The following is a 27529-nucleotide window of genomic DNA, read 5'->3' as shown; positions in this document are numbered from 1 at the left end:
AACTAGGAATTGGCATCTGGATGGCTCTAAGAATTGGGTTATGGATCAGAAATCTATAAATGGCTTCCTCCTGAACTCAGCAGATATCTTAGATAAGCCGTGATTGCTTAGCACATTTATGAAAGGAACAAGACCGATTTATTCAACACGGCTGCAGTAAGGATTTTGGAAGAATCTTGATGAGAAGGATTGAATATCATATAACTTCTGGAAGAGAATCTGTGGGCCTCCAATAATCAGATCTTGGGGACTGAAGTCCAGGAATTTTATATTTTATTTTTACGTACGTAGTTTGTTTTCCAAAAACTCTACACTACTAACCAGAGCATACAAAACATTTGCCAGACCTATTCTTGAATACAGCTCATCGGTCTGGAACCCATACCACATCTCTGACATTAATACTATCGAACGCATCCAGAAATATTTTACTAGAAGAGTTCTTCGCTCCTCCGAAAACAACAAAATACCTTATACCACCAGGCTTGAAATCCTGGGTTTAGAGTCAAGCGTGGCGAAAGTGCCACAGGCGTTGGCGATCGCCAGCCAGTAATCCCAGTAACGGTCTGTGGTCAGTCACGATTTCAAAATTCCGCCCAAAGACATACTCATGGAATTTTTGACCCCTGATACAATGGCTAATGCTTCTTTGTCTAATTGGCTGTAGTTCCTCTCTGGGGAGGACATCGTTCTAGAGTAGACGCTATAGGGGCTTCTGTGCCGTTTGAAGTCTATGGCTGAGTACAGCCCCACCCCATAAGGGGACGCGCCATGAAACCAGCACTAGGGGTAGTGAGTCGTGATATTGGATGAGCAGGCTATCACTTGAGAGCAGGTTCTTTACTGCTTCAAAAGCCCTATTTTCTGACTTTCCCCAAGACCAAACAGTATTTTTCCCTAAGAGCCTATGCAGCGGTTCCATAGCAGTTGCTTTGTTCTTTAAAAGACCGTAAAATTAACCAATCCAGGAATGCCTGCAGCTCTGCTTTGTTTTTGGGCCCTTCCTAATTGCCTTAACTTGCTCTCAGTAGGGTGAATTCCTTTCTTGTCTATCCGGTAGCCCAAGAAATCGACCGATTCGACCCCTATCTGACATTTATTTGTCTTGACTTTTAATCCGGCTGTCCGGAAAATGCTCAAGACCTTTCTTAACCGCTCCCCCAATTCCTCCATGTTTTCCCCTGAAATTAGGACATCATCGAAGTAGGGAACTACCCCTGGGAGCCCTTGCAGTAGTCGTTCCATCAGGTTTTGGAACAGCCCTGGTGCCACACTAACCCCAAATTGCAATCGGGTGCACTTGGATGGCCCTGTGCGTCTGTCGTTTGGGGCTTGGCTGTGCGGGCGTCTACTGGCAGTTGTTGGTAGGCTTGGGCCAAGTCTAACTTTGCAAAGACTTGCCCTTGCCCCAAGGAGTGCAATAAATGTTGCACTACGGGAACCGGGTACGCGCTTTTCTGTAAGGCTTTGTTAAGCGTCGCCTTGTAGTCAGCGCAAATTCTAATTGACCCGTCCGATTTGATGGGGGTGACGATTGGCGTCTCCCACTTTGCGTGATCGACTGGCACCAAAACCCCCTGATTTATGAGCTTGTCCAGCTCCTTATCAATTTTGGTTTTAGGGCAAAAGGGACTCTCCTCGCCTTAAGCCTAATGGGGGCTACCTGGGGGTCTAAGTTGAAGGAAATAGGGGTCCCCTTGTACTTGCCCAGGCAGTCCTTGAAGACATCTTCGAACTCGTTAAAGAGAATGTCTTTCAAATTGCAGTCACTTCTGTAGATGCCAGTCACTCCCATGCCCAGGGCACGAAACCAGTCTAGTCCCAACAGACTGGGCAGAGTTCCTTCGACGATCGTGATGGGCAGGGTCTTTTTGTGAGGGCCGTACTCGACTCGGACGGAGGTGGTCCCTCGAACAGGGATGCGATTCCCCTGGTAGTCGTGCACTCGTAGCCGCTGTGCTTGCAGATGGCGCTTCGCGACGGACGGCAGCGACTTCGCCAGGGTGTCCCAGGACATGATGGTGATCGCTGATCCGTGTCCACTTCAAGCCTGCACCGTACTCCCTCGATCTTGGGCTTTGTGAAAATCTTCTTTTCCACTTTGGTTGGTATGACCTATAATGACAGTCGTTTGGTTAGACTTGCGCCTTTCTTGTTTGAACCAATCGCGGGCCGCCTTTCCGGTTCCAGCGTTTTGATTCGATTTGAATTTTCGGGGGAAGGTTGGGCGCTCTGCAAACCTGAGCTAAGTGTCCTTTCTTCCCACACGCCGGCATGTTGCGTCTTTAAACCTGCAGCGTTGGCGCTGATGCTGCCCTCCGCAGCTTCCGCTTTTCGTCACGGTCCTCAGTGTCGCGTTTCTCGGTCCGGCAGACCCTTCCTCATCCTCGCCCTCACCTTCGGATTCGGACTGAATCTCCTCCTGGTGTACTGGCGTTGGCTTTGCTTCGCCTTGGATTGAAGAGGCTTTGCAGAGTCTCTGCTGCTTTAGTAGACATTTCGTGCTCTGGCCTCGTCCAGGCGGTGGCTAGTGTCAGGTTGCTCCTGGCTCAGCCGTCGCCGTGCGGATGTCCTTGACCCCTCGGATGAGTTGCTCGAGTAGCACTTCGTCTAAGTCTCGTATCCGCAGTCCTTGGGCGCTCTTCTTAGCGGCCATGTAGTCACCGATGGACTCGCCCTCCATCTGTCTCGTTCTCCAATTCAAACCGCTGCTGCGTATTTGGCGGGCGTCGGTGCGAAATGGTTCTTCAGCAAAGTCTGCAGAGTCGGCCACGATACCGATTGTATCGGCGTTGGCTCTGCCAGAACTTCCGCAATCTCGATTACCTCCGGCCCGCAATGGCTTAGGAAATAAGCCCGTTTGCGGTTATCAGGATCCTGTAGTTCGTTGGCTTCTAGAAAGCTTTGAAGCGGGTCATATATGTTCCCCATTTCTCCTTGCCGGGTTATGCGGTGCGGGTGGCGTGTTTGCCATTTCCGCGTTTCTGCCTGAGTTTGCTGGGTTTGGAACTAGCGTGCTTCAGCTCGGTTCTGGTTCTCCTTAGCCTCGAAATCCCACCTTCGTCGCCAATGTTAGGTTCGGGAAGTAACGAGGCTGGAGACCAGGGTAGTGACAACAGCTCTTTAATATAGGGTGAACCCAGCAACAGGCTGGGGGAAAAACCTCTCCTTTTATACAGTTCTGCTGGAGGCTTCGTCCAATCAGCAACGTGCTGATTTCCCGCCCAAATATTTAAAGGCACAACTGTTAATACATAACAGTATATATATAATTTTTTTAACTGTGTGCACCACGCAATGCCAACTGTAGATAAAATATTTTTATGGAAATTGTCTCAAGGGTTCTTCCAGGTAAAAAGGCTGAGAAAGGCTGATTTGCAGAGAGGAAGAAAAGTGGAGAGAAATTCAGCTATTATCAGTTGATCATAAAATAAAAACCGTTTGAATGCAGAGATGCAATAATACAGAAGCTGTATCTGGGGAATTGGAAGTAAAACAGATCTGAAGTTTATCACAGGTCCTCTTGCAAATAAATGAAATCTAGCACGTTTTTTTTCAAGTCTTATATTTTAGAAAATAATGCTATATGTATATAATTTGCATATTGCATTTAGCTGGGAAGGTTCGCAGGAGTTGCCAAAAAGTATTGGACACTACAGAAGAAGAGCTGGGTTGAGTATCTGAAAGCAGCTTTTCCGAATAACAGATTTTTTAAAAATTAGCCTTTTAAATAACATTTGCTAGTCTGCAAAAATGGTACCAGATTGTTTGTTTTAAAAAAGAAACAAAACCTATCTGGAAAAGATGGATTAGGTGGGAGGCACCCATGCCACTTGGAAGGTGTTTGCTAATCAAAATCTGATGCATTCAATTATTTGCTACATTGTGCAATTTAGGCAATGACTCCATAATCAATATGCCTATTAATGTAGAGATGTGTCAAGAAATCTATTCACGGATTGTTTGTTGCCCTTCATGGCTTCCAGATTGTAAGGCAGAACCTAGGAAAGGAGAGCTCTTGGTGCAGGTATGTCTTATTCTAGTCAATATAGCCTGTAATCGTGATAGATTTAATTCACCCAACAGTCTCCTTCCTTCTGTTCCTTCCTCTAAATATTTGAAATTTCTATCCTTAAAAGGCCTGGATTGTGAAGGAGAGTGTTGCTGCCCCTTAACTCACTTTTGCCCATGAGTGGTGCCACTCCATGCTTGATGCTGATTGTCCTTTCACAAGTTGGCTCTTGAGACCCCTGGAGGCCTCCTCACAGCCCTATGCTTCACTTCCTATCCCAGTGGGCCCCCAAATAGGAGCCCTTTCCCTCTGGTGCCCTGTAGGATGGGTGGTGTTTGAGAATCCCTTGGTCAGATTATACCTGATGCCCTCCAGGTAAAGTGGGTGACAGTTCCAAGGATTCCTAAGCAACATGCCTCGGTTGAGTAGAGATGATGCAGTTTCGAAAGCGCCCAACTCGTGAAAGGCTAGGGAGCATTGTGAGTTAGCGAGTTTCTCCTAGCAAGCTGTTCTCTTTTCTCTGTCCTTCTCAGAAAAAAGACCGTTGGAGCCATCATCCTTCTGGTAGTGTTCCTCTTTGCTATCTATGTACATTTGAGGCTGTACTGCGTGGTGAGTGAGCGGGGCCTCAGACCTTACTAACTTTTTGCAGGACGAGGAAGAAAAGAAAAAGCTCTCGTTGTTATTAGAGCCATCTCACCGTTGATGCTACCCAGGCAGATAATGAAACATCATAAGCAAGAACCAGGTTCAGAGAACGAAAAGGACTCCATGGTTCAATCCTGAGCCACAGAGATTATTTTATATTCCATATTCTCCTGCAAATACATTTGGTTTTTGTTTTTTTTAAAAAGTATGGTGTTTCCTATGTGGCAAGTTAATGGTGGTGCTCCTTCATTTTTTTTCCCAACAATAATTGTAATAATTAAATACTGATTTAATTTGAATTCTTGGTCTAAAGACAAAGGTGAATACTGCCTTGGTATATATCTGTCTCTTATATCTACTGCTTCCAGTGTTATTGGCATGGAGTTGACCAAATAAGTAAACTGGAAACATATCAGCAGGTATTTTCTGTTGGGATTTTCCAGAACTATTTCTGCCATTTTGGAATGAGTGATAATATATTGTTTTCCTAATGGAATATGCTATTGGAACATCTGATTTATAACCATTAAACATTTGCCATCAACAGTGATGATTATTTAGATGCAGCCTTGGGGTTTTAGGAATGGGAAGGAAGCAGAGATAAATAAGGAGGGACAGAGGAAGGAAGGAAGGAAAGATGGAAGAAAGGAAAGCAAGGGCCAAAGAACAAGGAAGTTCTACCCCAGAATGCCAGGTACGGATAGATAATGGTTGATCAAGGATAAACAAAGAATAAACCAAGATTGGATGTGAAACACACATTGTCACCATAGCCTACAGAGCACAACTCGCTAGGAACAAAGAGATGTTTGTGAACTAGGAATTGACATCTGGATGGCTCTAAGAATTGGGTTATGGATCAGAAATCTATAAATGGCTTCCTCCTGAACTCAGCAGATATCTTAGATAAGCCGTGATTGCTTAGCACATTTATGAAAGGAACAAGACCGATTTATTCAACACGGCTGCAGTAAGGATTTTGGAAGAATCTTGATGAGAAGGATTGAATATCATATAACTTCTGGAAGAGAATCTGTGGGCCTCCAATAATCAGATCTTGGGGACTGAAGTCCAGGAATTTTATATTTTATTTTTACGTACGTAGTTTGTTTTCCAAAAACTCTACACTACTAACCAGAGCATACAAAACATTTGCCAGACCTATTCTTGATTACTGCTCGCCTGTCTGGAACCCATACCATATATCTGATATCAATACAGTTGAGCGTGTCCAAAGGTATTTTACGAGAAGAGTTCTCCACCCTCCGTAAACAATAAAATACCTTATTCCACCAGACTTGATATCCTGGGTCTAGAAAACTTGGAACCGCCGCCTTCGACAGGACCTGGGTTTAGCTCATAGAATCATCCGTTGTAATGTCCTTCCTGCCAATGACTACTTCAGTTTCAACTACAATAACACAAGAGCTACCAACAGATTTAAACTTAATGTCAACCAGTTCAAACTTGATTGCAGAAAACACGATTTCTGTAACAGAATTATCTATGCTTGGAATGCATTACCTGACTTTGTGGTCTCTTCTCATAACCCCAAAAGTTTTATTAAAATCTGTCTACTATTGACCTCACCCCATTCCTAAGAGGACTATAAGGGGCGTGCATAAGAGCACAAAAGTGCCTACCATTCCTGTCCTATTGTTCTCTTTATAGTATTATATGCGTACTTTTACTTATACTTTTACTTATATATACTTTTTTCTCTCATGATGGGTTATTGTTTATGTTGATGATTGTATATATTGTTGTGACAAAATAAAAAAAAAAAATCTGTGACCTGCCCTTGATAGCAATGCTCTATATTCCTCTGACTCTTTCAGGAGACGCCTTGTGCAGTAGCAGCTAAATTTTGACAGAATTGTGCTGCACTTATTTATTTATTTATTTAACATATGGCATCTACCGAGAACTAGCTAGAATAAACATCACTGATGATGTTACCTAGTTTTGGGAATGAAACGTTTGCAAGAAAGCAGCCAAACTCAGAGAGCACCAAGTGCCCTTCTTTCCAACCTTGAGCTACAAATATTCTCCTTTATCGGTTAAAAAAAAAAAAGGGGGAATTTATTTTTGTTAAAAGTTGTAACTAGGTTCAAGGAAGTGACGATGCCATTCCCTGCCAACCAGGGACTTAGAAAATGCAAAAAAAGGCTTTTGATTGTTTTATTTATTTATTTTATTTATTTATTTGATTTTTATACCGCCCTTCTCCCGAAGGACTCAGGGCGGTGTACAGGCAAAAATAAAACAGATAATACAATATACAATTTAAAATGCAGATTAAAAAACTTATTTTAAATTTAGCCTGATAGGTTAAAATATAGTAGACTAAAAACCCCATTTAAAATTAATTAATAAAAATTTAAAATTAATAAAATTCAGTTCAAGCCAGCCCCGCGCGAATGAAAAGATGTGTCTTCAGTTCGCGACGGAATGTCCGAAGGTCAGGTATTTGGCGTAAACCCGGGGGAAGCTCGTTCCAGAGTGTGGGAGCCCCCACAGAGAAGGCCCTTCCCCTGGGGGCCGCCAGCTGACATTGTTTGGCGGACGGCACCCTGAGAAGTCCCTCTCTGTGAGAGCGTACGGGTCGGTGGGAGGCATGTGGTAACAGCAGGCGGTCCCGTAAGTACCCAGGCCCTGACGCTACTGTGTTAATAGTGCCGCTCAAAAATAAATAAAATCCCACTCAGTCGGATGAAGTATATTTAGATTCATTTTTCTAAATACTTTCCTTTATCCAAGGTTTGCTTTTGTGATTGGAGGTGGGGTAATACTCCTTAAGACAATGGGAAATAATTGAGCATGAAGAATACGGTGTGCTGCAATTTTTCATAAAAGCTTTTGAAATTTCCTTTTGAGAGAAAACCCTACAGATAGTCCTCGACTTACAACCGTTCATTTAATGACCAAAGTTACGATACTGAAAGGGACTTATGACCATTTTTTCCACATTTAAAAACATTGCAGCATCCTCACGGCCACATTATCGAAATTTGGATGCTTGAAACTGGCATGTATTTATGTCGGCTGCAACGTCTAGGATCGTGTGTTCACCTTTTGTGACTTTTTGACAAAGCCAGTAGGTAAGCCAGATTCACTTAACAACCATTCACTTAAGTGCTTATTCACTTAGCAATTATGGCAAGAAAGGTCATAAAATGGGGCAAAACTCACTTAACAGCTGTCTCACTTAGCAAACGAAATGTTGGATTCAATCCAACTGAACTCCAGTTTGTTTAAACCTGGTTAGGCTTGATTTAATACGCCCCCGGGGTTCTGGAGAGCTTTAAACTTCGACAGATCTGTGGAATTCACAGTGTTGTAATGTGCTTCCCAACCCTAAATTATATTTCGGTGCTAATTCCCACAAAATCATTCTTTTTAAGGGAAGGTATTAAATAAAAGGGGTGATTCTATGTTTTCTTTTAATTTCCTTGGAGCCGGCAGTGGAAAGAAAATTATTTGAGATCCGAGGTTCTTCTTCTACAGAGTAGAGTTGAAATTAATCAAGGAGAGATCGAATTTAGAACCAAGTCGGAGTTTCCTGAATAAGACTATTTAATCAGTATAGCTTTTTGCCTGCAGAAATTGTGAACGTGCCAATACTGGAAGTTTTTAAAGAAGAGACTGGACAACCCTAAAAGTTGTTAACTTAATTCTACGTAGCTTCTTTTCCAAAAACACCAGAGCATATAAAACTTTTGCTAGGCCAATTCTTGATTACTGCTCGCCTGTCTGGAACCCATACCATATATCTGATATCAATACAGTTGAGCGTGTCCAAAGGTATTTTACGAGAAGAGTTCTCCACTCCTCCGTAAACAATAAAATACCTTATTCCACCAGACTTGATATCCTGGGTCTAGAAAACTTGGAACTTCGTCGCCTTCGACAGGACCTGGGTTTAGCTCATAGAATCATCCGTTGTAATGTCCTTCCTGCCAATGACTACTTCAGTTTCAACTACAATAACACAAGAGCTACCAACAGATTTAAACTTAATGTCAACCACACCAGTTTAGATTGCAGAAAACATGATTTCTGTAACAGAATTATATATGCTTGGAATGCATTATCTGACTCTTGTGGTCTCTTCTCATAACCCCAAAAGCTTTATTAAAAATCTATCCACTGTTGACCTCACCACATTCCTAAGAGGACTCTAAGGGGCGTGCATTAGAGCACAAATGTGCCTACCGTTCCTGTCCTATTGTTTCTTCCCCTATATATATATATGCTTATACTACCTTGTTTCTCCTCATATATATGTTTATATATTATATAATCTTTTGTGTTATGCTTGTGTATATTGTTATGACAAATAAATAAACCCTTTCTCTGAAATGGCCTTGGTAGGACTTTCTGCCTGAGCAGGGGGTTGGACTAGAAGGCCTCTAAGGGTCCCTTTCCAACTCTTTGTTATTCTGTCCTGCCCTATTCCGTCTCTTGCACTACAGCGCCAATTTCACTCGTTCCACTCCGGAGAACCTATCCAACCCCCAGCCAGCCCTTCCCACCTGGCCCCGAGCGAAGGATGCCGGGTGGTGTAGTTCATTTACATCTGGAAGCCTTCGCTCGCTTTCTACACGCGGGGAAGTGGCCGGACTTCAAGTCCCGTCAATCTCAGTCCTGCAGCTGCCTCCTGCTTTCCCCAGCTGCGCAATAGGCAGCCGTGCGCCCAAAGCGAAACCGGTTGGGCAGCGAAGTCTCCGCCTTTGCTTCCGAGCCGTCGGATGCGTTGCGAAAGCGGTGCAGCCGAGCAACCCTAGCTTGGCCAGCCCAAGCAAGACCCAACCCAACCCGAGCTGGCCATGGCTGGAGAGGCTACCAGATGCATCGGGGGAGAAGCGGAGACGTCGGAAAGCGCCTCGGTGCCGCTGGTGGCGCTGAATTACTCGGTGCGGCGCCGGCTGTCTCTCTTCCTTAACCCGCGCGCCCCGGTGGCGGCCGACTGGGCGACGCTGGCGGAGGAGCTGGGCTATGAATACCTGGAGATCAAGCACTTCGAAGCCCAGCGGGACCCCACCGGCGTCCTGCTGGACGACTGGCAGGCGCAGAGCCCCGGCGGGGCAACGGTGGGGCGCCTCCTGGATCTTCTGCGCCTCCTGGGGCGCCAAGACATCCTCACCGACCTGGGACCCAGCATTGGTGAGCGCCCGGACGGTTCGGATCGCGAAAGGTCGCTGTCCGAAGGAGGATGCGGTGCGCGCCCTGATCTGGGGAGCCCGCTGTTGTAAGGGGAAACGCTGCGCTGTAGCCTGCCGTGAGCGATGGGGAGACATCCTGAAATTGCGGCTTGGCAGGGTCCCGTCTCAGCTCCGAAAGGGTGACGGTTTTGGGTTTGCTCTGCTTTGCAAAACTCTTGCGCATTCGTCCCAGCTATATTCTAATCTAGGACCAATAGAGGCAAAGTGAAGTTGGGAAAACTGTCTCCCATGTTGAATACCTTGCCTGTCAGGGACAGGTGGAGGTGGGGGGGGGGAGAGCTGAACTGCTGTGTAGAGCTGCCTTCCCATCTAATTGGAGGCAGTTTCTACAAAAGGCCAAAAAAGCAAAAAAGCAAAAAAAAACAACAACACCCTTCCTTGTATTTCATTGTCATTTCCTGCTTACCCCTCCCCCCAAACATCCTGTTTTAAGGCTGTGGGTTTTACAGTCAATCACTTTTCCCAACGAATGCAATTTATTAAAATTGAAGCTTTCGTGAGAATCTGGTAGGCTTGCGGTCTCCAGATTTTTTAGTGTCACGTTCCCCTGATCTGGGCGCCTTCCAGATGTGTGAGAACATCGACTGTCAGAATTCTTAGAAATTAGAACTCGAGGGTGAGAGGAGATGCGATTTAATGAAATGAGCAAGGAAATATTAGGAAATGAATAAAAGTTATGAAAAAAGAACATATTGGCAAAAAACTGTAACTAAGTAAAATATATTTGAATATATTGAATTGTATAAGATATGATATGGCCAATACTCTGTTCATAAATCATATATGTATCTGAGGGGGGAAATAAAAATCAATAAAAACTATATATATATATATATATATATATATATATATATATATATATATATATATATATATATGTCTTTAGTTATTGGGTTTTCTCCCATGTAAAATTGGAAGTGTCTTGGACGTTTACGAAGTCTCATTCGTCATCTTCAGGCTTCAGCTGCTTCTGGAGCAATGTGTGATCTGCTGCGATCACACATTGCTCCCAGCACGTTAGCCTGAAGATGACGAATGAGACTTCTCAAACGCCAAAACAAATATATATATGTATATATATATATACACACATATACATACATATACATACATACACACACACACACACACATATATATATATATATATATATATATATATATATATATATATATATATATATATATATATGAAGAATTATATATATATATATAAAGAATTCTTAGCCATGACTAGGCTGCCGAGAGCATTCTGTAAGGCCACATCTCCAGAAGAAATCCCAAATATGGAAAGACTGGTTTAATGCTATTAAAAGGGTGCAGGAAAACAACCTTTGAACACTCCAGTCCAGATGGTTGACTTCAATGGGAAAATATAATTGTTCCTTTTAGGGTTGTTTCAAGTTTTATGCATCCCTGTTCTGGATTGCTGAAAACTGTCAGCGAATGCCGTCATTTTAAGATAGACATTATCTCTCTAAAACAGGGGTCTCCAACCTTGGTCCCTTTAAGACTTGTGGACTTCAACTCCCAGAGTTCCTCAGCCAGCTTTGCTGGCTGAGGGACTCTGGGAGTTGAAGTCCACAAGTCTTAAAGGGACCAAGGTTGGAGACCCCTGCTTTAAAATGCAGGTAGTCCTCAACTTACAACAGTTTGACGTTACAGCAGCACTGAAAAAAGTGACTTATGACCATTTTTCACACTTACAACCGCTGCAGCAAACCTAATGTCACATGATTCAAAATTCAGTTGTTGAGTGCATCACTTTAGTTGTTAAGTTAGTAACACGATGGTTAAGTGAATCTAACTTCCCCCATTTGACTTTGTTTGTCAGAAGATTGCAAAAGGGGATCCAAAGACCTCCTCCCAAGACCCTGCAACCATCATAAATATGAATCAGTTGTAAAATAGCTGAATTTTGATCACATGACCATGGGGATGCTACAATGATCGTAAGGTTGGAAAAATGGTCACAAATTACTTCTTTTCTGTGCCATTGTAACTTTGAACGGTCACTAAATGAATTGTTGTCAGTCAAGAACTACCTGTATTGTCGTCGTTATATAGACAACTATGTGCAAAATTCAATTATTATTCATAGTACTGTAGAAAGTTAGCACCCACCCCTCTCCTAGAAGAATGAAATATTTTGAGAAATATTAAAAAGGCAGAATATTATATTTCCCTGGATGAGAAATGGAGAAACATGTACTTGGAAAGCAAGCCCCTCGCCTTCCTTAATAGCCCACAGCAAATGTCAGCACTTAAGAGATAGAGATAGATAGCTCTACTCATAAGCAAATACCCTCACCCAAGATTGAACAAAGGTAGGATTAGCCATCAGCCAGAATAGGAATTACCCAATGCCCCTTCATTGCATCACCCTCCAAATGTCAACCAAACTTAGCTCAGACAAACATCTAGGATTTGTACTTTGCTTATAGAGTCAGCTATGACCCCTACATAACCCCAGAGTCCCCATGGGAGTCTGACAGCAGCCAATAGACTACGTGTTCTTGCACAGGAACAGGAAGCTCAAATCCAAAGCTTAAGAGAAGGCATAAAATCCCCCCATTCTCAACTCCATGTGTTCAGCTGCACCACGTGGTTCTGCTTCATCAGTAAATGGATCCTCTTTCCAATCAGCCTCTATTTTGTCTCTTGTTCCTTTTTCCCGGCTTGGAACTGAACCAGTTGGATATTTCTTCCAACAGTACTACTCATTCAAATAGTATTTATTAAATTATTTTCAAATAATATATGTTGTGGGGGCGGTCAGAGGACAATCTGAAATTTCATGAAGGGGTTGAGCAGAAAAGATGGGGGATCCCTGACTTAAAGTCCACAAGTCTTGGCTGGGGGCGGGGGAGAAGGGGACTGGACTGTGTAAGCGGTGGGCTGGGATGCGTGCACACTCACGTGCAAGCAGCCTTTGCGGAAGTGGTGCACAAATGCCCGCTGGCCCGCTGCTTGCGCAAGTTGAGTTGCATATGTGTGCGCTCCAGCCAGATACTTGCTTGGTCCAATTCTGAGTAGGCCACGGCTGGGTAGCGGGCTGCAGCCTGGGGGTTGGGGACCAGGGGTGGGCTGTTGAGGGTTCGCAGGGGTTCAGGAGAACCTCTAGCTAAGATTCTGTGCAGTTCGGAGAACCCCCAAATCCCACTCCTGGCTGGCTCTGCCCACCCGTCCCTCCCAGGAGTCCCCATGCGGCCCATTTTGGATGCAGGTAAGTGCAAGGCACATGTGGAGGCTCAGGGAGGGCCGGAAGTTTGTTTCCGGCCTCCAGAGGGCCTCTGGAGCCTGGGGACGCCATTTTCACCCTCCTGGAGGCTCAAGGAAAGCCTCGGGAGCCTGGGGAGGGCAAAAAGCCGACTAGGCCACGCCCACCATGGCCACGCCCACCATGGCCACGCCCACCCAGCAACCCGGCAGAGAACCCCTTGCCTAAAATTTTGAAGCCCACCGCTGGTGGGGACCCCTGACTTAGAGGAGACAATGGGAGCTTGTACCAATTGACTGTCCCCATCCCGTCTCAACTCCCCGAAGTTATGCATAGTCCTGGTTTCCGAAGGTTGTTCACCTATGTGTCTTTCTTCTATTTGTAGATGAGAACTGTAAAAAGTATCTCCAGAAGAAGCAACAGGAAGAATCGGAGCGACCGGTTCAAGTCCCAGCAGTGGACAGTAGCTTTCCAAGGACATCCGAAATGCAGGGCATCACCACTCGGGATGACCCCCTTGGTAAATGGGCCATCAGATCTTTAAATAATTTTAACACTGGTAGTCCTCGACTTACAACGTTTCCTTTAGTGACCGTTCAAAGTTACAATGGGCACTGAAAAAAAATGACTTATGACGTTTTTCACAGGACCGTTGCAGCATTTCCAGGGTCACCTGATCAAAATTCAGATACTTGGCAACTGGCATGTACTTACGACGGTTGCAGTGTCCTGCGGTCACGTGGATCACCTTTTGCAACCTTCTGACAAGCAAAGTCAATGGGAAAGCCAGATTCACCTAACAATCATGAAGATCACTTAACAAATGTCTCACTTAGCGACAGGAATGTTGGGCTCAGAGTCAAAGACTGCCTGAATTGTAAAGTTTTTTTTAAATAATTGCTCTTTTTAGAATAAGTGCTGTGTTTCCCCGAAAATAAGACCTTCCCAGATAATAAGCCCAATCGGGCCTTTGAGCGCATGTGCTAAAATAAGCCCTCCCCAAAAATATTTAAACCCATGTGCAGCTGGTCCCCGCCATTTCCTCTGGTTAGGGTTAGGGAGACAGAGCTGGAAATCAGGTAAGACAGCAAGAGGAGCCCAGTCTTGCTCCACGCACCCCAAAATAATAAGACCTCCCCGAAAATAAGGCCAAGTGCTTATTTCAGCGTTCAAAAAAATATAAGACAGGATCTTATTTTTGGGGAAACATTTTCTCTTTTGTCTGATTTTACAGTAGACTGCCCAGAATTAAATTGAACTAGGGTAGTTCCCAAATTAAATGAATTAAATGAGATCTTTTATAGCAGGTATCTGGTGGAGATTGGAGAGAGGGGTAGCTTGGGGACGTATCCAGCTGGCCTTAAAAGGGAAAAAAAAACAATTCTACCATCACTTTCTGTAGAAATGAAGAGCATTTCTTAGAACTATCTACATTTGCAAACTAGGTAGAAATTCAATAGGAAGAGCTTCAACAGGCTAGTTCATATAGGTAGTCCTTGACTTACAACCAGAACTCAGACCAGAATTTCCATTTTTAAGGCAGCTGTGAAATGACCTTGTGCCTTATTTTACAATTTTTTCCCCATAGTTTTTAAGCGAATCAATTTAGGTGTTAAGTAAACCATGTGGTCTTTAAGGGAATCTTGCTTTCCCCATTGGCTTTGCTTGTCAAAAGCTGGGTGGGAAGATCACAAATGGTCTCTAAGGATGCTCGTTGTAAACACAAGCCAGATGCCAAGAATTTTGGTCCTATGATTGCGGGAAATGTTCATTGGTTGTAAGGGCAAGGACTGGTTGTAACTTCACATTATTCATTGCTGTAACTTTGAACAGTCACTAAATGAATGCCTGTTACGTTTACGACTATTTGTACATCATAAGGTAAAGGTAAACGTTCCCCTCGCACATATCTGCTAGTCTTTCCCAACTCTAGGGGGCGGTGCTCATCTCCGTTCCAAAGCTGAAGAGCCAGAGCTGTCCGAAGACATCTCCATGGTCATGTGGCCAGCACGACTAAATGCCAAAGGCGCACGGAACGCTGTTACCTTCCCACCAAAGGTGGTCCCTATTTTTCTACTTGCATTTTTTTTTTAACGTGCTTTCGAACTGCAGAAGCTGGGACAAGTTTCAGAAGCTGGGCAGTTCAGCAGTTCTGCCAACCTTTTGATCGACAAGCTCAGCGTCCTAGCCACTGAGCCACCGTGTCCCATTTGTACATCATAGTAAACAATAACATGGATCATTTGATGTTGGCTTAGTAGGTACTGGGGCTGCCAGTGATTGTGGTCTATTTGCAGAGTTGGTTGTGATTTATTTATGGTTCACAGATGGAATCCATCTGCGGTCCGTTTACTATTTGGAGCCATTTATGGTTTATTAATGATTTTTGCATGAACCTACTGTGGTGTGTTTATAATTTGGATATGGAACCAATTATGGCTTTTCTATAGAAACCCAAAACTCTGGCATAGCACGACAAACAAGCCAGTTTATGGCATTTCTCTACAGAAGACTAGTTCATTTACTTATTTATATTTCATATTTCCTAGAGAAGGGCTGTAGTTGAAACTAGATTGCTATGCACTTCCTTGTAGGACAGAAGTGAAGAGACAAGCATGTTTATCTCTGACTTCAGATGTTATTGTTCATTTCAGAACAGGATTATATCTATTTATTCTGGATTAGCTCTGTTTGAGGTCTCTTTCCCTTGCCCTGTAGAATTTGAATGACCAGAGCTGATCATGTGCTTTGAATCATTTTTAGAAAACTGAAGGGAGGCACAGGTAAGACATGATTAGCCTAATCCTGGTTTCATGAATAAACCATAGTGAGTTCATACAAACTGGATTTGCACAACACTCTTAAGTCTCCAACAAACAGACTACATTCATTTACTTCTTTGTTAGTCTTATAGTCTTCGTTAGTCCTGCTCAAAACTTTGTGCGTAATACTCTCACCCTGGTATTCAAAATTCAGACACTTGGCATCTGATTCATATTTCATATTGTCCCAACATCGTGGGATTTATCTTTTGTGACCTTCTGATAAGCAACATTAATGAGGAAATCAGGATTCAGTTAATCGTGTTCCTAACTTAAGAACTGTAGTGAGTCACTTAACAACGGTGGCAAGAAAGGGCGTAAAGTTAAACTCAACTTCGCAGCTGTCTTGCTCAGCAACAGAAACCTTGTGCTTATTTTTATAAGATGTTTTACAGGTGGCATCTACCCCCGACAAGAATTGCTAGAATGTTTAAGGACAAATCTGAAAAATGTTGGAAATGTTATCAGATACCTGGATCATATTACCACATGTGGTGGACATGCATTGAAGCTAAAAGATATTGGACTAAAATACACACGTGGTTGGAAAAAATGATTAAAAAGCATATTGACTTTAAGCCAGAAATCTTTCTATTGGGAATTATACCGGAGATATATACTAGAGATATAAAATATTTGATTATTACAGCAGCTAGGATTATATTTGCAAAAAATTGGAAAAATGAAAAGTTACCTTCACAGGATGAAATAATTAGAAAAATGTTGGAATGTGCAGAGATGAGTAAATTAACATTTGAAATTAGAGAACAAGAAGATAAACAATATTATAAAATATGGGATTTATTCTATAACTGGTTAAATGGAAAGATATGTTAGGAAAAATGAGTATAAGCAGTGGTGGGATTCAGCCAGTTCGCACCACTTCGGGAGAACCGGTTATTAATTTTCTGAGCAGTTTGGTGAACTGGTTGTTGGAAGAAATCATTAAGGCAGAGAACCGGTTGTTAAATTATTTGAATCCCACCACTGAGTATATGTATGGAAGAGATGATTATTTTGTGAATGCACAGGAAGATATGTTAACACCCTTACAGCACGTTATAATGGAATTGAGTTGATGAGGTTTTTTTTTTATTTTTATGTTTAAAAATAAATTAAAAAAAATTAAAAAAAGAAAAGAAACGTTGTGCTTAATGGTGGTCGTAAGTCGAGGAGCACCTGCACGTGATTGGCAGGATGTCATCACGGCCCACAAATTGGCATCTTATGACCTTTAACCAGAGATCTCCAATCTTGGCAACTTTTAAGTCTGGCGGGCTGGCTGGGGAATTTTGGGAGATGAAGTCCGCCAAGTTTAAAGTTGCCAAGGTTGGAGACCCCTGGCTTAAACCAACGCTGGTGCTTATTTATTTTTTATTTATTTAATCACATTTTTATACCGCCCTATCTCCCAAGGGACTCACCAACTATCTTTTTTTTAAAAAAATTTATTTTTTTTTAATTTTTTTTTGCAGGTCAGAGCCCTGAGCTCTTTGATGCCTTCATCTGTTACTGCCAGAATGACCTTCCATTCGTGCAGGAGATGATCCAGGAACTGGAGCAGGCGGAACATAAGTTGAAACTCTGCGTCTTTGATCGGGATGTCCTGCCAGGCACTTGCGTGTGGTCCATCACCAGTGAGCTGATAGAGAGGAGGTAACTTTTTTTGGCATGGTTGTTTAGCGAATCACTGCAGTTAGGTGAAAAATCACAGCTGAAGATCTGATCATATTATGGGTCACTTTTTCAGTACCATTGTAACTTTGAACAAGGACTGAACACACTCAAAACCGTAGAAATGGTGGTAGACTTTAGGAGAAACCCTTCCATACTTCCACCTCTCACAATACTAGACAACACAGTATCAACAGTAGAAACCTTCAAATTTCTAGGTTTGTAGAACAGAGCAGAACAGAACAGAACAGAATAGAATGTAGGGTAGAGTAGAGTAGAGTAGGGCAAGGAAGGGTGGAAATAGAATAAAGTTGAGTAGAGTAGAGTAAAATTAAGAATAATAGTAGCAATAGGAATACAGAAGCAACAGAAGAGAATTCTTTATTGGCCAAGTGTGATTGGACACACAAGGAATTTGTCTCCGGTACATAAGCTCTCAGTGTACATACAAGCAACAAATGATAAATCGTGATCATAATCATAAAATACAATCATCATAAATCATAAGATACAGCATTCAAGTGATAGTCCTAAAATACTAAACAAAAACAATCAACATAAATCATAAGATCCAAACAGCAAAGTGATAGTCATAATGATTGGTCTCATTCAAGACAATGATGAATCCGCATATAGACGAGAGGTCGAACGACTAGCCTTATGGTGCAACCAAAACAATCTGGAACCGAACACACTCAAAACCGTAGAAATGGTGGTAGACTTTAGGAGAAACCCTTCCATACTTCCACCTCTCACAATACTAGATAACACAGTATCAACAGTAGAAACCTTCAAATTTCTAGGTTCTATCATATCGCAAGATCTAAAATGGACAGCTAACATCAAAAACATCATTAAAAAAGGAGAGCAAAGAATGTTCTTTCTGCGCCAACTCAGTAAGCTCAAACTGCCCAAGGAGCTGCTGATTCAGTTCTACAAAGGAATTATTGAGTCTGTCATTTGCACCTCTATAACTATCTGGTTCGGTTCTGCAACCCAACAAGAAAAACACAGATTTCAGAGGATAATTAGAACTGCAGAAAAAATAATTGCTACCAACCTGCCTTCAATTGAGGACCTGTATACTGCACGAATCAAGAAGAGGGCCGTGAAAATATTTACAGACCCCTCGCATCCTGGACATAAACTGTTTCAACTCCTACCCTCAAAACGACGCTATAGAGCACTGCACATCAGAACAACTAGACACAAGAACAGTTTTTTCCCGAAGGCCATCACTCTGCTAAACAAATAATTCCATCAACACTGTCAAACTATTTACTGAATCTGCACTACTATTAATCTTCTCATAGTTCCCATCATCAATCTCTTTCCATTTATGACTGTATGACTATAACTTGTTGCTGGCAATCTTTATGATTTATTATTATTATTTTTTTGTTTACATTTATACCCCGCCCTTCTCCGAAGACTCAGGGCGGCTTACAGTGTATAAGGCAATAGTCTCATTCTATTTGTATATTTTTACAAAGTCAACTTATTGCCCCCCCCAACAATCTGGGTCCTCATTTTACCTACCTTATAAAGGATGGAAGGCTGAGTCAACCTTGGGCCGGGCTCGAACCTGCAGTAATTGCAGGCTTTGTGTTCTTAATAACAGGCCTTACCAGCCTGAGCTAAACCGGCCCCTGATTTATATTGATATATTGACTATCATTTGTGTTGTAAATGTTGTACCTTGATGAACGTATCTTTTCTTTTATGTACACTGAGAGCATATGCACCAAGACAAATTCCTTGTGTGTCCGATCACACTTGGCCAATAAAAATTCTATTCTATTCTATTCATAAGATGCTAAAGGAATAGGTAATAGGAAACAAGGAGAGAATAATAGTAATACAGCCTACTACGTGGTTTGATATCCTTGGACATAAGATAGCGGTGTGGGAATTAGTTGTTTAGCAGACTGATGGCATGAGTGGGAACTGTGTTTGCGTCTAGTTGTTTTGGCAGGCAAGAAGTTGAAACAGTTTATGTCAGTGGTGAAATTCAGCTGGTTCTATCCGGCTCAGGCGAACCGGTAGTGCCAGCGGCGGGAGGCTCTGCCCACCAGCCCAGATGTCATCACGTCCCCTTTTTGACACTCTGCACATGCGCAGAAGCTCTGCGCATGCGTGGAAGAGGCATGTGCGCACTCTGGCATTTGCGAACCGGTAGCGAAGGTAAGTGGATTTCACCCCAGGTTTATATCCAGGATGTGAGAGGTTTGTAGATATACCCTCTTCCTGACCCTTGCAGTACACAGGTCCTCAATGGAAGGCAGGTTGGTTGTAATTATCTTTTCTGCAGTTCTAATTATCCTTTGAAGGCTGTACTTGTCCTGTTTGGTTGCTGTGCCAGGCAGGGAAAGAAACTCATCCACAATGTGTTTCCCGTTCTGTGTACAACTACAGGTGTCGGAAAATGGTGGTGGTCATCTCGGATGACTATCTTGACAGTGAGGAGTGTGACTTCCAGACCAAGTTTGCTCTGAGTCTTTCCCCAGGTAAGAGACTGATCACTGTGGGAACAACATCCGCGGCAACTTCAGCCAGGCCACGCTGCCTTGCAGACTTTCAAGTAGTCCTCAACTTACGGCTACAGTTCACCCCAACATTTCCATTCCCAAGCAAGACAGTTGTTAAGTGAGTTTTCCCACTTTACAACCGTTCCTGCCACAGTGGTTACGTGAGTCGCTGCCGTTGTTAAATTAGTAAAGAATAGAATAGAATTTTATTGGCCAAGTGTGATTGGACACACAAGGAATTTGTCTTGGTGCATATGCTCTCAGTGTACATAAAAGAAAAGATACCTTCATCAAGGTACAACATTTACAACACCATTGATGGTCAATATATCAATATAAATCATAAGGATTGCCAGCAACAAGTTATAGTCATACAATCATAAGTGGAAAGAGATTGGTGATGGGAACTATGAAACGATTAATAGTAGTGCAGATTCAGTAAATAGTCTGACAGTGTTGAGGGAATTATTTGTTTAGCAGAGTGATGGCTTTCGGGAAAAAAGTGTTCTTGTGTCTAGTTGTTCTGGTGTGTAGTGCTCTATAGCGTCGTTTTGAGGGTAGGAGTTGAAACAGTTTATGTCCTGGATATGAGGGGTCTGTAAATATTTTCACGGCCCTCTTCTTGATTCGTGCAGTATACAGGTCCTCAATGGAAGGCAGGTTGGTAGCAATTATTTTTTCTGTAGTTCTAATTATCCTCTGAAGTTTGTGTCTTTCTTGTTGGGTTGCAGAACCGAACCGGTTGTTCAGTGAATCTGACTGCCCTGTTGACTTTCGCTTGGCAGAAAATCGCAGAAGGGGATCACGTGACCCCGATGGGAAACTGCAACCGTCTTAAATACCTGCCAGTTGCCAAGCTTCTGAATTTTGAACACGTGACCATGGGGATGTCGCAACGGTTGTAATTGTGAAAACAGACATGTCCCGTTTTTTCAGTGCTGTGGTAACTTTGAACAGTCACTGTAAACCAGGGATTTTCCAAACTTGGCTCCTTGAAGAGTGGTGGACTTCAACTCCCAGAATTCCCCAGCCAGCAACTTGCTCATATTTATACTCATGCCGGCTGGGGAATTATGGGAGCTGAAGTCCACCACTCTTCTCGAGGAGCCAAGTTTGGACACCCCTGATATAAACGAATGGCTGTAAGTCGAGGACGACTTGTATTGGACTGCCGTGGGATGGGCTGTATGGCTGAAGAACAGGGGTCTCCAACCTTGGCAACTTTTAAGACTTATGGATTTCAACTCCCAGAGTTCAATTCTGGGAGTTGAAGTCCACAAGTCTTGGAAGTTGCCAAGGTTGGAGACCCCTGGCTCAGAGCATCAGTCAGGGAAGAGTGCTGGCCCTGGTGCCTCTTGCTTGGGACCACAGCTTATGTCTGGTTAATTCAATCTCTTGTCTCGGCTTCCTTCTGCAGGGGCCCGTCTCAAGCGCCTGATTCCAGTTAAATGCAAAAGCATGAATAAGGATTTCCCGAGCATCTTAAGGTTCATTACCGTCTGTGACTACACGAACCCAGCCACCAAGAAATGGTTCTGGACCCGGCTGGCCAGATCTCTGTTGCTCCCATGATGCTACTGTGAAAGGTTGAAGCTTCATAATCCCAGAATGCGGGGCTGGGAGAGGGGGGAGGCTGCAGGAAGGGTAGGGGTCTCAGTAGCTTTTCCTTGACTTTTCACACTGTAACCAGAAAATCCAGGGTTTTAACCACACATTCCTGAGACGTCTCTGGAATAGCCCCCTGCCCCATGTTGGGCTCTTACAAAGGACCTACCAGTAGGCGCCACTGTTCCTGGGATATTAATCCATATCCCATATATTTATTTTTTCACTGCTTTCTTTTTAATTTTTGGCAGAACCAAAGGACCAAGAAAAACTTCGCACGAACACTTTTAAACCCAGCGGGATGAGAAGCACCAAATACTTTCTCCTACGAGCACGTTGCCTATGGGTTCTTGTGAAGGAAGGACCACAAAAACCATCGTCCTGTGTTACAGAACCGGCACAGGACCTGTTCTAGTTTCTTGTTTCCGAAAAGGGTAATCAAAACACACACACACACACACACACACACACACACGTGCCTTAAAGGCTCCTCATCTACCAGAATTTCTGTACATATTTGCCAGCCTCTACCAGGTGCCTTGCACGTGTGACCTCACATTTCACCTAATGCCATAAATCATGGTTTACTTTAACCTTGATTTCTCGACCAAGTGGGATCGTTCACACATAATACCAAGCCATGAAGCCCTGTTGATGCTTCCAACTCTGTATACTTTGGTCTTGTGTAGGTAAATCAAGGTTTATGGCTTAGAGTTATTGTATGTGCAAACGTAGCCTGTATAAATGTTACAAGCAGCCAGTTCTCCCTGTCCCATTTTCAAAACAGGGGGACAAAATGGCCATAATTTAAATAGGCGTGTTGAATCCCATATACGTTGACTCTCGGCTGTGCCTGGAACCAATGGGTTTCCACAAAACAAGGGTTGCGAATATGACATCATATCACAAATGATGCAAACAATGAGTTTGGATAATGATGAAGAGCTGTGGTGGCACAGTGGTTAGAATTCAGTACTGCAGGCTAATTCTGCTGGATGCCAGCTGCCAGCAGTTCGATTCTCAGCAGCTCAAGGTTGACTCAACCTTCCACTCTTCCAAATGAGGACCCACATTGTTTGGGGGCAAGATGCTGACTCTGCAAACCACTTAGAGAGAACACTGTGAAGCGGTATATAAGTCTTACGTGCTATTCCTATAATGATGACATGACAGGTATAGTGTCGCTGTGGCTTCTACAAACACCAGTGGCAATAGTTGTGCTCCTGCTGAAATCATGCTTAATTGTTGGATCCCTTTAATTTCAAGGGTAATTGAGCTTCGTCAAATTTGGATCCAGCCCATATTTGGAGCAGGAGAAAAAAAAATATTTTTTTCCCCATTCATCTCCATCCTCAAACACATTAAAAACTCATGAATCTGTCTAGGATTGCTACAGATACGTGTGGACTACAGGTAGTCTTCAACTTATGACCACAATTGATCCCAAAATTTCTGTTGCTAAGCAAAAGAGTTGTTAAGTGAGTTATGCCCCATTTTACAACCTTTTTTGCAACAGTTGTTAAGTGAATCACTGGAGTTGTTAAGTTAGTAACACAGCGGTTAAGTGAATCTGGCTTCCCTATTGACTTTGCTTGTCGGAAGGCCACCAATGGGGATTACATGACCCCAGGACACTGCAGCCATCATAAATATGAACCAGTTGCCAAGCATCTGAATTTTGATCATGCAACCAAGGGGATGTTGCAATGAGTCATAAATGTGAAAAATGATCGGGTCACTTTTTTCAGTGCTGTTATAACTTTGAACGGTCGCTAAACGAACGGTTATAAGTCGAGGACTACCTGAACCCATCTACACATACTAGGCTGTAAATAATACAGAAGCCCTGCAATCTTTGGGTGGAGGTGGCAATTGCATTAGAAAGTTGAACGTAAAACATTAATTTTAGTGTGTTTGGCCACTCTCGCCATATGTCTGGAGGTGTGCGTGTGCTATTTCCCAAGTGTCTTTATGACGCAGCCATTTAACGGGACATTAATCAATAATAAGAGGCTTGCCTATTATGTACATTTAAATTTTCAATTTTTATCTGTCTCTCCAGGGGTGTGTGTGCAGGATGGTCAAAATAGTCAAGATGTGTGACGATGTAGTCGAAGCTCCACCCATTTTTTACGCGCACTTAGCATGTCAGCCATTTTGACTTTTTTTTCGACCAACTCTTGCAAACAACTCTCTATCTATCTCAGGACCCTTAGGTGTCACGCCAAGCTTCAGCCTTAGGATATATGACATTTAGAAATAACTATTTTGTGTGTATTTCGGGGCGGTATTTAATAGTTTTACTTCATGGATTAACGGCGCTTTTGTATGATTATAGTCAATTCAGATTATTCATTTCTGAGCTGGCGTGATCCATTTCTCCTGTTCGCTTTCGTAGGCTGGTTTCCGGCTCAGATATTTTAACTGTTTGCCCTCCTCCTCTCCCTTTTAGATTATTTTTTTCATAGCACTGGCTGATGTCTTTTAATTCTGGGCTGCACTTAATTCTATAGTAGAAGTGGGGCACCATGGTCCCCCTTGTGGGCTTCAGCTCCCAGAATTCCTGAGCCAGCATGGTTGGTTTAGGAATTCTGGGACTTGGAGTCCACAAGTCATAAAAGGGCCATCATTCCCCACCCCTGTTCTAGAGAATCAAAGCCCCTTTTTTTATATAGTGTCTACAAAATATTGAAGGGTTATTCGCCCTCACTTCAGTTTGATTTGTAGTTGTTTAAAGAAATCGACTTCTCAATTGTTTTGTATTGGGGTGGGTTTTTGTTTTTTTTTTCGTTTTTGCCAGAGAGAAAGGGGAAGTGGAGATTTAATCTGATTCGAATTAAGGCAGATGTAATCATGCTGTCCGCACTTCCTGAATCGCAGTAAGATTCAAAACAGAGAAAACTGTACTTTGAAATTAGCACTTTCTGAAAGAAACTGAGCAAAAAACGTCTATATTGCTGGAAATAACAAAAAAAAAGACATTAACAAAAGATTATTTATCTTACAGTCACTTAAAGTGTATACAATTTTTAATGTTGATTTTAAACAGGGATGCTGCAAATGGGAATTTAAAATGAATATAAAACTGGGTAAATGAGAAAATGATTATTGGGGGTGGTGGTATTCTTCCCTTTACAGATAAATTCAAGGATGGTCATTATCAATGTGTCAATGCAGGGTAATTATTAACCCAATAAATTACTGAGAATCTGGATTTATTTATGTTTGGATTAGCATGTGTTGGAAACATTTTTTTGTATTTTACTGTACCTTGATGAACGTATCTTTTCTTTTATGTACACTGAGAGCATATGCACCAAGACAAATTCCTTGTGTGTCCAATCACACTTGGCCAATAAAATTCTATTCTATTCTATTCTGTGTGTTGTTGAAACTAATATTGCTATACAGGTAGTCCTTAACTTACAACCACAACTGGGATCAGAATTTCCACTGCTAGCCAAGGCAGTTTTTAAGTGAGTTGTACCTGATTGTAGGACTTTTTTTTTGCCACGTTTATAAAGCAAATCACAGCACTTACTGGTCATTAAGCAAATACAGTTTTCCACATCAATTTTGCTTGTTGGTGGAACGGCTTCCCTCCAGCAGTAGTTGATACTCCGACATTGGAAGTTTTTAAGAAGAGATTGGACAACTGTTTGCCTGAAATGGCATAGGGATTCCTGCCTGAGCAGGGGGTTAGACTAGAAGACCTCCAAGGGCCCTTCCAACTCTGTTATTCTGTTATTATTGGAATCTGGCTGGGAAGGTCACAGTTGGCGATTACATGAGCTTTGGATGTTGCAACCATCGTAAATACATACCGGTTGCCAGCATCTCAATTGGATCAAGTGATTGTGCGGATACTCCGAGAGTTGTAAGTGCAAGGACTGGTCATAAGTCACTCTTTTCAGTGCCTTTGTGGCTTTAAATGGACACTAAACAAATGGTTGTCAGCTGAGGACTACCTGTAAGGCACATTTGGTTATGTAAATGTAGAAGATATTAAAATTCAGAACAGGTTGCCTGAAAATGAGAAAAAGAAGCCATTTGCAAAAGAACAGGGAGTGGTGTTTTTTTAAAAAAAAACAAACAAACATTTGTAATGAAATAAGTTGGAAATTTGACATCTAAATTCGCCACTTGCATTTCTCCAAAGATGTTTCATATCTTGCCTCCAGAAGTTGTAGATGTTCCAGCACTGAAAGTTTTTAAGAAGAGATTGGATCAACCATTTGAAATGGTACGGGGTTTCCTGCTTCAGCAGGGGGCTGGACTAGAAGACCTCCAAGGTCCCTTCCAACTCTGTTTTTCTGTTAACTTCATAGAACTTCAACCAACTTACTTCTTGATAATGCTTATCTGTTCTAAAAAAAAACCAAAAAAAAAACACCAACCAACCCTACTTGCAGATGGGAAGATCCTGTTTGTTTGACTTCCTTATAGATCTGGACCAAGATCAAAATTGCATTTGTCAACTGTTTGTTCTGTGTATTTTCCACGTTTAGTGTTTTGATTTTCTGGGGTTCTTTTTAAAATGGTGTTTTTAGGCTGTTGAACAAGATTCTGAGCACATTTGGGATAGAAAAATATTTTTAATAATTATATTCAAGCACTGACTACCCTGACATGTTGTTGAGTCTAATTATTGAGCCAATTTTGCTCTGTTACCCACAGGCAGATATAAAAATTCCCATCTGTTTTTTCCAGGAACGACGAAAAGAACTGCTTGTCTCTTGCCCTGCCCTGATAGCTAACAACCCATCATATAAAAACATTTACTTCCTCAATTTCTTCCACACATTGATTAGTCATATATTTTATGCGATTGACCTGGGTCTGCTTTTCTTTTCAGCCAAGTTTAAAACTGTTAATTTTATGGAGCTCCCATTTTCTTGCAAAAATATGGAACTGTTTTTCTTTCGTTTCTTCTAGGATGTTTCTCAACTTATCCTGCTCCTTTTCTGCATCTGATTTCTCCTGTTTTCTCTTTTATCGGCAATACTCTTGGGTTTTCTGTCCACATTGCGGCTAGTGCTTGACTTAGTGACCATTTAATGACCGTTCAGTTACAACGGCACTGAAAAACTGTCTTATGATCATTTTTCACACTTACTGACCATTGCTCCATTCCCCACAGTCATGTGACCAGAATTTAGACACTTGGAAACTGGCATATACTTAAGACGGTTGCAGTGTCCAGGGTTCATGTGATTCCGCTTTTGCGCCCTTCTGACAAGCGAAGTTAGTGGGAGAAGCCAGATTCATTTAACAACCATGTTACTAATTTAATAACTGCAGTGATTCATTTAACAACTCTGGCAAGAAATGAGGCAAAACTCGTTGCTTAGCAGTGTTGTTTAGCAGTGGAAATTTTAGGCTCAGTTGTGGTCGTAAGTTGAGAACTACCTATATTTCCCACATATCATCAATTTCCGGGCCTTCTCCTCAGTAAAGTGTCCCTCTGTCTCAAATCTACTGTCCTCCTGCCCCACTTTTCTCCAATATATAAAAATACTCATATTTTTAACAATAGTAGTTGCACCGTTCATAGCAACTTTTTTTTAATATGTAATTTTTTTTTTGTATATGAATTCCTAGCTGAATGGCACCAGGGGGCACTCCCCAGCACCTTAATAAAGAACAAAAACCATCCAGAGGGAATAAAAAACATCCAGTGTCATTTGTAAACTCCTTGACCCATTCTGACACACTTGGCCAGATCTTCAGAAGTATTAAGTTAAACAGCAACAATTTGCAGCCATTTAGAAATGGCAGCTTGGCTGGGAGTGAGGG

At 42.4% G+C, this 27529-nt stretch overlaps 1 protein-coding gene across 1 annotated transcript; it reads left to right on the top strand.

Annotated features, from left to right (window-relative positions):
• The first annotated feature begins 9328 nt into the window (after window positions 1-9328).
• MYD88 (MYD88 innate immune signal transduction adaptor) lies at window positions 9329-25109 on the top strand. The gene is made up of 6 exons (XM_058182315.1): window positions 9329-9826; window positions 13490-13624; window positions 17402-17582; window positions 20016-20107; window positions 21546-21714; window positions 21985-25109. The coding sequence occupies exons 1-5, from the start codon at window positions 9490-9492 to the stop codon at window positions 21698-21700; spliced, it is 900 nt and encodes a 299-aa protein (XP_058038298.1). The 5' UTR covers window positions 9329-9489; the 3' UTR covers window positions 21701-21714; window positions 21985-25109.
• Window positions 25110-27529: the final 2420 nt, after the last annotated feature.

Source organism: Ahaetulla prasina, chromosome 4 (assembly GCF_028640845.1).
Source record: "Ahaetulla prasina isolate Xishuangbanna chromosome 4, ASM2864084v1, whole genome shotgun sequence".
Classification (NCBI taxonomy): domain Eukaryota; kingdom Metazoa; phylum Chordata; class Lepidosauria; order Squamata; family Colubridae; genus Ahaetulla; species Ahaetulla prasina.
Note: the sequence above shows the minus strand (reverse complement) of the source record. Positions and strands in the feature narration are given on the sequence as shown.